This window comes from Etheostoma cragini, chromosome 21 (assembly GCF_013103735.1).
Source record: "Etheostoma cragini isolate CJK2018 chromosome 21, CSU_Ecrag_1.0, whole genome shotgun sequence".
Taxonomy (NCBI): domain Eukaryota; kingdom Metazoa; phylum Chordata; class Actinopteri; order Perciformes; family Percidae; genus Etheostoma; species Etheostoma cragini.
Window position 1 is genome coordinate 4778174 of NC_048427.1, and position 11932 is coordinate 4790105.

The following is an 11932-nucleotide window of genomic DNA, read 5'->3' on the forward strand; positions in this document are numbered from 1 at the left end:
CCCCGTCCACACACACACACACACAAAACAATGTAGTTCAAGATTTGTCTGTTAAATTTGTCTGTCGTTTTTTTTTTTTTCTTTTTCAAAATCAGTAGTGAAGTAAAAAGCGGATGACACAGAAAGATAAGTAATTCATGTTAGGATCAGAGACCTACTGTGACACTGGATTTATTCGTATTTGTTTAAAACTATTTCTCATGTCGTGTTAATGGCAGTGGTGAATAATGTTTTCAGATCTTTTACTTGGTACTCTTTTACTCTTAAAGTAAAAGTACAAAAGCATCAGCATCAAACAATACTTGAGGTACTGAAATATAAAAGTACTCAATGCAGAATGGCCCCATTCTAGAGAAAAATTTATTATATTATCGCTTTAATGTAGCATCTTGTTTGATCTTTTCAACAAGCTATCAGATATTCAGGAACACTAAATCAGCCATGTTAGACCTGTGTAACACATGTGAAGTGTGTGTGCAATGACGGCAGCTCTTGCTATGAACCTGCTCCGGTCAGCCTTGTGGCTGTGTACCATCAAAGTGAATGTCCACCATATAAACCCATGTTGTACCTTAAAGGTGCGTGCTGTAGGTAGGATTGGGAAGAGCCAGGATTTAGCCAACACATTGGAACATCCACAACTATTCAGTCCCTCCCCCTTTATGCTAAAGCCCAAAAGGGTCTCCTAATCCCCTCCCCCCACAAGGGGGTAATGAATGCATGTGCATGACCAGTGATTGGCACGCAGTTAGAACCTCCCCCCAGCCGTGATTGGTACATCTGAACAGAGAGCTGTGGATTTTTGCAAATCACACTACAGGCTGTAGAGGAGATTTAAATGACCTTCTACTGGAACATAGTGTCAATTTCAGTAAAAATGACAGAAAGTCATACCTACTGCACCTTTAACTGTCCAAAGACGCAATTAAGAATGAACACATTTTATCCCCCTAAATGTCCCAATTATTATGTATTATACATAGTGATATATATCAAACAATTATTATCCAATCTTTTAAAGCACTGAGTGCTGTTTGGTGTTCCCACAGGCTTACTGTTAGCATTGTTAAGGTATTCAGTAATTATTTTTATTTAGTAGCAGGAATGAATAAGTCAACAGAGTTTTAACTTTCAAATGATTTTAAATGTGTAGTCAGTTACAAACAATGTAACATTTGGTACTAACCATGGATTTTCTTTTTTCTTTTTTTCAGAATGAACCCTCTGCTGTGAGAGATTAAAAGCTTCATGAAACTGTACAAAGAAAGTGAAATGTTCGACCAGTAGTAATGTGGGAGGATTTACCTTGACTATAGAGAGAGTCAGCTCCTTTTGTTCTAAACATAACCATTTAAGAACAGAGGAGTATAGTGTAACACTGCATGGGCCTCTAAGGTAACGTGATCTGATAACTGAAGCCTTTGGAGCCTCCGTCCTCAGACAGAAAGGTGACAATGGACCCATCTACTAGGGTGGTGGGTCTGGATGCCCAGGGGAACATGGTTTTCACAGTGGTGAAACCAGTAATGGGCATCTTTCAGGTGTCTTCTGAGCAAACAGGTAGTGTTGCACAAGGGAGCATGGGGCTACAGGGCCTACCTGAAAACACATTGATCCTTCCTCAAGTGCAAGGCCAAGCTCTGGACCAAGACCAGATGGAAATGCACACCATACAACCTCACATTCAGATGCCCCAGATGCAGGTTTCTGCCCCAATCCAGACTGAGGTTGTGTCGCAGAATCAGGACCCACCACCAAACTCAAGCACAAATTCAGAGTCCGCTACCCACATGCCTTTTGCAGAGGTGTCGTCACTCCTGGATCCCAACATGAAAGGATCTAAGGCTCGTAAGTGGCCAGTTGTTTGATGATACCAACAGCAGCCATTTAGCTTCAGAGCAAATGTGTAGTCATTGTTCTTGAATTTGTTTGTTTGTTTTTAGGTTATTTAAAACTTGTCAATTAAATTGGTTGAAAGTAAAAGGGATTCAGATTTGATCAGATGCTACTGAATCCCTGCTGTGCTGATTCCCCTTTTCCGTTCTTGCTCTTATTTTAGGAAAGTACCTCATCTCGTATGATGAAATCAAGCGGCGCCTGGAGGCCCCGGAGAAGATGTCGCTGCGCTCCCTGGCAGCCTACACTCGGGTCAGCAGAGGCCCGGCCAGCAAGAAAACACTTCTGGAGTCACTCAATGTACTCAGCCTCACACCAAGCACAACTACCTCCGTGTCCTCCTCATTCTCCAAACTCACTGAAGGTGACAGGGATGTGTGTTAATAGAGGACAAATACACATTTGACATGACAAGGGAAGAGTGTAAGGGACTAAACTGCTTTCATTTGTGAATGTGTTTAGGCGACACCAGAGCTTTGTGTGATGATATGAAGGACTTTTCCCACGACTACATTGACTACAGCAACATGGCTAAACAGCTCATCCCCGAGACTAACACAGTCCAACACTGGTCCAAAATGATTGAAACTAGGTACGTACTGTATGTTTTTTGTAACATTCACCCATCCGCAACCTTCCCTCTAGCAGTTATATCTACTTGGTCATCCCAAAGGCCCACACCTCCTTTGGCTTCCACTCCTTCCAGTTCTCAGCTGCAAATGACTGGAATGAACTACAAAAAACCCTGAAACTCAAAACCCTTATCCCACTAACTGCCCTTAAAGTACGTCTGTCGGAGTTCCTGTCCGATCACTGTACATGCTAACTGTTCTCCATCATTTATGCACTGCTTTTTTGCACGCTATTTCATTTCATTGCACCATTTTATAGATGCACATATGCACATCTTCACCTGGACTGCTATCATATCTGTTCACGCTCTTTTGCGCTATACATCCACACTGGCATGATCGACTGTTATTCTTCCCCCTTCGTTGTCATACAATTTCTGTACATCTGCAGATGTACATCACTATCTAGACCATAATCTGCACCAACTGTATATTGACTCAACATTTCAGCATTTATGTAGATTGTCTACTCATCCATATTGTGTTATTCCTGATCTACTTCATTACCTACAGACCACTATTTGCTCTAACTGTACACTGACTCTTCACTTCATCTTAGCATTTATATAGATTGTCTATTCATATATATTGTGTTATAACTGATCTACATCACTTACTAGACCACAAGTTGCACCATCGTTGACTCTTTACTACATATCAGCGGGGATATACTGTATATTGTGTTATATCACTCACGCATGTCCATCAATTTACTTAAGCCTCAGTTTGTGCCGGCTTTGTCATGCCTTCTTAATCTACACTTTATGTAGCCTATTGTATTCTGTATTCTTGTATTGAATATTAAACTGTATGTTGTCTTTGTACACTGATGCTTGTCTCGCCAGGTTGCCGTTGCAAATGATAACATGTTCTCAATAGCCTAGCTGGTTAAATAAAAGTTTAATAATAAAAAAAGTAAAACTTTCTTTTTCTTCCAGGAACCACCTGGAGGATATGAGAAAATGTTTCAAGGACCCGGTCAACAGCGGTGCGTTTGACAACGTGACTCACGGTCTGGGTCTGGGAATTTTGGACGTTGCACTGGACATGATCATTATGGTAATCAAGCATCAGATTCGGATCCTGTCTGGCGCTGCGGCATCAGACCCGGCTGACTCTGGTCCTCCAATGAGGCGCATCCGCAGGCGCCTCCGCAAAACTCGCTCGAATGACAACGAAAACCCTCACAAAGTGTCTGGAGGGGTCAAAGAGCAAGGGAAGGCCATTTCAAAGGGTAAGGGGCGAGGCAGAGCCAGGAAGAAGACAAGGCAGGACACTGGAGCAGCTGTTCCAATGGAAGCCCAAGCAGAGCAGTGCAAGCCAGACGATGTGGAGAATAATGTCCTGACCCTGGTGTCTGTTGGATATGAGACGGTTTCCACTGGTCTCAATGCAACAGGAACTGTTTAACACCTGCTCACAAGAACCATTTATCATTTCAGCAATGGAACATCAGCTCTGCACAAGTTTAGCTCCTGTGAAGGATATCAGTTTCACACACTGAGCTCAGCATTGGATAACGTCCCATCTTTAAGTCAAACTTCAAGGAATAGTTGGACATTTTGGGAAGTACATGCATTAGCTTTCTTGACGAGATTGATACTGGGGCTGAACACTTAATCTGAATTAAATCGAAATAGCAATATGGACTAGTGCGATTTCCAAATCCCAGGAGGCACAATAAGTGTAAAGGCAACATATGTGTCAAAATAGCCTTCTGATCAGAATCCGGCCTACAAATCTTATTCCAAAGAATTTAAAATTTAAAATCTTAGTTTGGTACAGATCCTCAAAAATCACACCATAATCATTTTCATTACATTTTTCAATTAAAATAAGAATGATGCAAAAAAGATAATTCCCTCGGAGATCGTGAATCAAATCACAATATCAGTCAAAGTTGTCATCTCTAACTGATACCGCTCCATACTGTAAATATGTAACTGGAGTTTGAGTTTTGTACAGATTTAACTGACAAGATATAATGCGTTAATTGGTGGGTTAGACGTTCTGGAAGGCTGATTTTGTTGCCTTCAGACAGATCCAAGCTAACTGTTTCTCCCTGTTTCCAGTCTATATGCTAAGCTAAGCTAACTGCTGCCACATATTGGTATAAGGTATCCATCTTCACGTCTAACTCTTTGCAAGAAAGCTATAAAGCAGATTTTCCAAAATGCCACACTATTCCTTTGAGTGAATAATCTTGTTTCTTTTGTAGCAGGTTTGTAGACGTATGTGTGTAGTCTAACTGAATCCAATTATGTACAATTTTTTATGCTATGTTTTCAGTGAACAGACAAAAGTCCCCTTGTATGTAAATATGTTGAACATTGTCCATGCGCAGATGTATAGCCCATAATGTAGAGCAGCTGATATCAGCGGTCTAATCTGGATTATATTTTTTGCTGGTGGTACAATGTCTCTCGTTTCCCTGTTGTATTTATTGCTTAGTTTTCCAATCAAACATCTATCGTTCTGTACTAGATTGTTGAAAAAAACTACTTTACTGGAATCTCAAGATGAGAGTAAAATATAAAAATTCCATTTTATAACTACTTTAATTCTGTTATGGTCTTGTGATAGATTAAGTGGAGCAAGTTGTGCCTAAATGTGTAGATCATTGAGTTAAAAGAGAGAATGGCTCCATGTATTTAATTTTGGCTTTAAGTGACATTGTAACATTTGTATAATCACAGAGCGAAGTAAGGACACCCAGAGGTCAGGGGTTGGATAGTGAAATCAAATGGAGACATCGGGTTGAAGCATTGCCGTCAAACTCTGTTCAACATTTTGCATTTTGGGGAACAAGCCATCTAATAATACACTTGTGAACAAAAACAAAATTGCCCACCTGTCTGTGTTGTTATTTTGTCTCGGATTTACTAGAAACTGAAATGCATTGTGGGAGATTTTAGGGTGGTAAGAATACACTCAGCCAAGTAAGCTGAGTGTTAATACCTCAACTGGACACGTGCACACACACACACACACACACAGCAGAGCAAACCGCTTTAGTGAGGATTTCCCCTGTGTTAACCCTGGAGGACAGAGCCAGCTCAGTACAGGGAAGACAGACTCTACAGGTGTGTACAAAAAAAATAGACAATTATTTTAGTTTTGCACAATCCAACAGTGCAGGATGTGAAGGAAGTGCAGCAGTGGGATTAAATAGGTGGTGTATTAAAGTAGTTCTCCTCAGAGCCACAGCTAATGACTCCCAGACTGGCACTAAAAGAAAGAAATCTGACAAAAAGAGAATAACAAAGTACTGTGTATTCTGCACAAAGATGTCAACCTGAGAAAGTTTCACCACCAGGGCAGAATGGGACACCCGAATGTGCCACTCATGTACACCTACGCCCGTTCCCACAAGGATAAACACAGATCTGGTCAACTGCAACCCTACACACCAAACGGTGAGTGGAACAGTATCATGGTTGATGATCAACAGCAGGATGTTGGCTCTTGATATAAGATTGGACCTTAATGTGGTTATAAATACTACGTTATATTTTTATTCATAGAAGCTACACATTTGTTTCAGTAATGCTAACACTTCTTGTTCAGACATGGAACTGCTGCTGGTGCAGCCAGACTTTACTACTGTTGGCCAGTGAGCAGCTGTATTATCCAATAGAGGGTCAACAGTCATATAGTGGTTTTTGGTGGGAGGAAATGTTATTCATTCGCACACATTTTCTCAAACTTGTTATCTTTCAGTCATAAATTCTTTAGAGACCATGCCACTGTTACTCATATTGTTCAAAATTAGTTTATTAGGATAAACCCCTTGAGATGTATCATCTCGTTACATAGACATACATAACATTTAACACAATCCTTACATCACTACAACAAATGCATATGTTCATCAATACATTGCAACCACCAAATGGCCAAGATGGCCAATAATACGTAAATAAGTAAACAATAGAGTATGAGTGAATTTCTAACTAAAGTCAAATAATAACATTAGTATTGCCTCCATCTTTAACAACAGAGGCAGTCCATCTTAAAGTGAGCAGACACGGCATGAAACCAAGTAAAGAAATGATCTTCTTTCCAAAGATAGATTGTTCCAATCTGCTGGAGCCTTAAACAGAAAAGCTCTTTTGCCAATCGTTTTTTTTTTTTTAACTCGCGGGACAGAGAAGTAGAGTCGAGTGGCGAACTTAATAGTTTGAAGTAAAAGGTACAAGATGCTGTTTCAAACAAGGAGGACAATTGAAATAAGTACATTTAAATATAGGTTGAACCCAGTGAGTGTGTATTCTACTACTTATACTAGAAGGCCCATTAAGTGCATTATACCTTATACAGTGATGGAATGAGGACATCCAAGGACCAATCTGCAAAGTCCATTGTACACTGTGTCAAGTGGAACAAGGGCTGAATTAAATGCATTTTGATTACAATAGTCAATAAATTGTAAGTATAACTTGAGAGGAATTTTTATTCGAACACTGCGTGTAAAGCAATTCCAAGCTTGATGTAAAAACGTTAATTCCAAAGTTCACTTTACGGAACACTTGCTCGATGCGTAATTTGAATGAGAGTTCATTATCAAGCTATGCACCAAGGTGTTTAGTCCTAGCAACCTTATGCAGAGAACAGACATCATTACAGGTTATTACGAAGGGAAATTCATAATTGTTATAGTATTAACAATCTAATAAATAAACATGTACTGTAAGTATTGCTGAAAATCTTCAAATGCATCCTTGAAAGTTTCTGATTTGTTTTTTAATTTCCCAACTCAAACTCAACTCAATTCAGCTCAATTCAACTCAAACATTGTTTCCTTTTTGTTAACAACATGAAAATCCATTAGCAGTCTATGAAAACTTAATTGCGTTTGTAGGCTAGTCCGTCACAGTGAGCATCAATGTTGCATTACATTTTGCCAATTTACATCATCATTGTGTGGTTAGCAAGTTCAAGTAAGGTTGATTGCACTGCATTTACTCTTCACTCGGATGTTTTTCACAGTTTAAGAGATTTTTAAAGAGTTAATTGGTTTAAATATGGAAATGAAAACATGGACACCAATTGCTGCCAGGAGCGGTAGAGAAACTACACTGACATTTGTCAAACATGATGTAAGAGTATCTAGCTTTGTAGTAAGTGGGCTCAAACATGCAAAACTACTTATACACTGTAGTTCTTAGAAGCCCCTCAATATGCCCCCACATGCTTCTGTCTACAGTTAATGTTTTGGGCTGGGTATGCAGTGGTTACAGCTACTGCTCACCATGTGTCACTTTGTGACAACTCTGTATAAGGTAATTGAAGGACAAATTAAAACAAATCGGGTTGGAGACTGGAGTTGTTTATTAAGATTATTTTTTCCATTTATTAGGGACAGTGGGTAGACAGGAAAGGGGGAGAGAGATGGGGATGACACACAGCAAAGGGCCGCAGGTCGCATTTGAACCCTGGCCGCTGCAGGACTCCCCCTATATGGGGCGAATGCTCTTACTGGGTGAGCCAGAGGAGCCCTGGAGACCGGAGTTTAAAAAAATATATTTTTACAGACAAGATGGGATGATCTGACTGGAAAAGTGTTTACTACTGAAGTGTCCTTGACCAAAGAACTCACTGTAAAGCCGAGTGTGGCCTTGTTATGGCCAGCAGTTCATTGGCAGCCATCTATTATCTCGAGACTGGTACTGAAACTCAGCTTTGGAAATGTTTTAATTGATTTCCATGTGTGAAGTAATTTAATGAAGTCAAAAATACTGTAGTTAGTAGAGTTCTATTTGTATGCCTTGACAGTTATCCAGATACCGTGGTCTAAACCAGAGAGAGCAGTGGCTGACAACTGGTTGTTATGCAAACAGGATGCGCAGGAAGCAAGTATATCTTTGCACAATAAGACAAATTATTTGCAAGATTCTTTACTCCCACTGAAGACTCCCAGTTGTACTGCTTTTATACTCTGTTTTTAATTTATGAGCAGCCCTCTCTCTCACCCAACTAATGACTTTCACGTTTCCTATGCTTTTATACATCATCCATGCCTCCTGGTCATTTATTTGTGTCCCATTTTTTGACTCTTAACATGTCTCCGTTTTCTCACGTTCTTTCCACAGACAACCTGAACAACGCCTTAGGCTCTATCAGAGTGCTTGGTTTGGAACTGATCGCAGATGAACTTAAACCACATCTGAACACAGTGCTAATCAACATTAAGGCAAAAAGTGAGTTTATTTACACTCTTTTCCACGGTGATATCTCATTTCTCATTGGAACATATTTCAGGTTATGCTATCCATCAAGCCTCAGCTTAATTATTATATTGATATATTTAACACTAGACAGCGTTAAATATATCAAAACGTGATTAGGTTTCGTATGACAGCTTTCAGGGGGAGTTGTCTTTTTTATGTGATTTGAATTGCAAAATGCCTGACAATTAATGCCGTACACGCAATTTACATTACTTATGTCTTTCCTAACACGCATTCCTTAAGACACAATGCCTCCCACTCCTTGTGGCAGTTATATTATAACAGCTCCCCATTTGGAACGATAAAACCTGTAGCATTACAACCACACCGGTGAGGGATGGGTAGCTGGGGGTTGAAAAGCTGTAAAAGGATCAGGTGTGTGACAGCTGTAATTCCTCGGCAGATGTTAAGCTGTATTTGTGTCTCCTAGCAAGAGAGCAACATGGGCAGAGGGAGACAGGGGGGGTAGAGACGAGTGAGGGAGATCACATTGAAAGCAAGGCTGCAACAGTTTTAAATTACAATTAAAGGGACACATCATAAAAACATTTTAAAAAACTTTACTTATATATCTATATATACACTTCATGCAACTTCATCTTTCAAGTCAACCTTTTTTGGCTTTATAAAGATACCATATTAATATATTATTTCGTTATTTGCAGCGGTGTCATGTTTACACGTGTACTTCTGCTTTTGTCCAACGAAAGGTGCTGCTGAGCAGGTAGTGATCAGTGGGATCTTGCCAATTCTGGCCCTGTCTCTGAGGAGCAGGGGGCCCCTTTCTCCGCTGACAGCAAAACTGGTAGCTGAACTCGCAAAAGAATGTAAGAAACGGATATTGATAATTTATTTACACATTGTTTCTTATTCAAGCCCCAGATTCTCAAAAGGTGCATTTCCTGTTGGCTGTAGTTTTGCGTTCATTCATTGCATTGCTTTGTTTTTTATTGTTTCCTGTCAGCTGTGGTTCGTAAAGGTTTCAGTGACGCGGGTTTGGTTACGGCTTTGCTGTCTGTACTGACCAGTCCAGACCAAGAACTGCTCCTTCACGCTGTAAGAGCCATCTCACGCATGTCCTATGACAGCTGTAAGTAAAATAAACCAATTAACGTCAATAAGTAGTTATGTGTTTAATTATTATGTGACCATACCCTACAGCACTGGTTCTCAATCTGTGGTACAAGTACCACAGGTGGTACGCAAATGGAATCTTGTGTATGAAGAGGGGGAAGGAGGAAGTGCAGCGTGGCTGTGGCTGTCTACAATAAATATAGTTTTTAGGAATAAACCTGCCCACTGCCTTAACTGTCTGTAGCTGAATAGGGTTGGCCAATGCTGCTCTATTGTACCCTGGGCCATAATGGTGGTACTTAGAGAGCCTTGTGTTTCCTTAAGTAGTATGTGGTGTAAAAAGTTTGAGAACCACTGCCCTACAGGATTTGAAGCCAAAGTTCCACTGTGCATTTGACATTGGTTGATATCAGGTCACAATTTTTCCGTGATGTTAAGGAATGTAATAAATAATGCCACACAAGCATCTATTTTCTGTGCCTCTCTAATTCCCTCTGCCAACTTCAGCTAAGCTTCAGGAACTGTTGCTACGTCGAGGTGCAGTGGCTCGTCTTGTTGCCATCCTGCTCCGTTTCCCTGGGAAGGAAGTTCTGGAGGAAGTGTGCCTTCAGGGGCTCTGTAACCTCAGTGGCATGGGAGTGGGAGAGGAGGCGGGCATGGTCTGGGAGAGGTGTGCGTCTGTGAGGCCAGGAGAATTGGTTTTTCATGGCGTTTCTCCTCACACCTGCGGTGTGGCCTCCTCTGTGACTCTGGTGTGCGTGTCTCAAAAGGCGCCGGGTCAATACGCGGTCAACATCGAGGTTTTCCAGCGCTGCTCCTCCTCTTTCTGGAGCTTTCACAGGAACAAACGGAACACTCGTTGGTTCCCGTTCTCCAGTTTGGGAAGCTGTTCAAATCTGTACAAGGTGATTAAATTCTCTACGAGGAATGTTCCCCAAACTAAAAGTCTGAAGACTCGCGTGTTCCACACTTTCCTCTGACAGCTTAAATACCATGTTATAAAGCTTTACTGCAGACACAGGTCCATATTATAGCTACATCACACAGTATATAAAGGTATAAAAAAGGCAATTCAAACATACATAATAATTCCATAATCGCCTATAGGATACAAGCTATTGTACCAATGCTACAATACAACCTGGTGTTATAGTTAAATAAAAGGGGATTATACAGTCTGTGTAATTGCACCACCAAGTTTTGGTAGGCTACACACCAAAACATCAGGGGAATGTTTACACACCACATTTACATTATTAGTGTTTAGGACCCCCTTGAAAATAAGATGCTACATCCTAAGGGGCCATCCTTTCCATACAATTCTAATGAAATGCTACTAAATGTCTCTTGGGTACTATTGTTGACTTTTATGTTATGTTTTTGTTCTGTTTGTTGGCATTTTGACTTCTGTAACCACCCGTTTGTATGTAAAATAAGTCCCAGCTCATTTTAGTAATTCAGATATTATGGGATCCCATGCCATGCAGTACTGTTTGTTTTTTGTGCAATAGTTGAATCAGGAAAACACTATGAATAAAAACAAAGGATGTATCAGAACCTGCTGGAGCTGCTGCCCCCGCGACCCGATACCGGATAAGCGGTCGAAGATGGATGGATGGATGGATGTATCAGAACATGAAAACCTTTAAAAAAAAAAAGAATGTTCCAATGATGTCCTTGCTGTTAATTTGAACACAAGTGCTTGAAATAATTGTGAATTTCTTTTCTAGCCAGCAATAATAATCCATGTTATTATTCTACAGTGCAGTGTATTTTTTACTATGGCTCGCTCAATTTTCTTGATCATTTGCTCCCACTTTGAACAATAAATGCCTTGACTTTTACTGTGTGCATGTGTCTTTACAGCAGGCAAACAAGATCATTGTTGTTAGGGGTTAGTTTGTAATTGCTGACATCTTTTTATGCAAAAAAAAGTTTGTTTTTGTAATTCATCCAAAAGATTAGAAGATCCAAAACTATTTTCTTACATACCGACAAAAGAACACAAGTGATTAACACAGAAGACTTAGGGGCGGCTGTGGCTCAGTGGTTGAGCGGTTGCCTGCCAATCGGAAGGTTGGTGGTTTGATCCCTGCCCCT

At 40.4% G+C, this 11932-nt stretch overlaps 2 protein-coding genes across 3 annotated transcripts in view; both read left to right on the forward strand.

The window, feature by feature from the left end:
* Positions 1-5368, forward strand: part of si:ch73-127m5.2 (uncharacterized protein LOC561202 homolog) — a 15531-nt gene extending 10163 nt beyond the window's left edge. Inside the window, exons 3-6 of one of the 2 annotated variants that reach the window (XM_034859541.1) lie at positions 1445-1848; positions 2060-2260; positions 2359-2488; positions 3467-5368. In XM_034859541.1, the coding sequence (XP_034715432.1) occupies positions 1455-1848; positions 2060-2260; positions 2359-2488; positions 3467-3938 (1197 nt within the window). In that variant the 5' untranslated portion in view covers positions 1445-1454 and the 3' untranslated portion in view covers positions 3939-5368. Of the gene's footprint in view, positions 1-1214; positions 1849-2059; positions 2261-2358; positions 2489-3466 lie in introns of both variants that reach the window. The other variant, XM_034859540.1, reaches the window with a different exon arrangement.
* A 174-nt stretch (positions 5369-5542) lies between these two features.
* si:dkey-21e13.3 (uncharacterized protein LOC100150043 homolog) lies at positions 5543-11188 on the forward strand. Its single transcript, XM_034861051.1, has 5 exons — positions 5543-5944; positions 8621-8729; positions 9461-9585; positions 9723-9848; positions 10340-11188. The coding sequence occupies exons 1-5, from the start codon at positions 5851-5853 to the stop codon at positions 10810-10812; spliced, it is 927 nt and encodes a 308-aa protein (XP_034716942.1). The 5' UTR covers positions 5543-5850; the 3' UTR covers positions 10813-11188.
* Positions 11189-11932: the final 744 nt, after the last annotated feature.

Excerpts from the sequence above, each read along its gene's own strand:
- si:dkey-21e13.3 (XM_034861051.1), top strand. The coding sequence starts at position 5,851 with ATGGGACACCCGAATGTGCCACTCATGTACACCTACGCCCGTTCCCAC. Across the intron at positions 5,945-8,620 it reads GCAACCCTACACACCAAACG|ACAACCTGAACAACGCCTTA; the intron begins GTGAGTGGAACA and ends TTCTTTCCACAG. Across the intron at positions 9,849-10,339 it reads ACGCATGTCCTATGACAGCT|CTAAGCTTCAGGAACTGTTG; the intron begins GTAAGTAAAATA and ends TGCCAACTTCAG.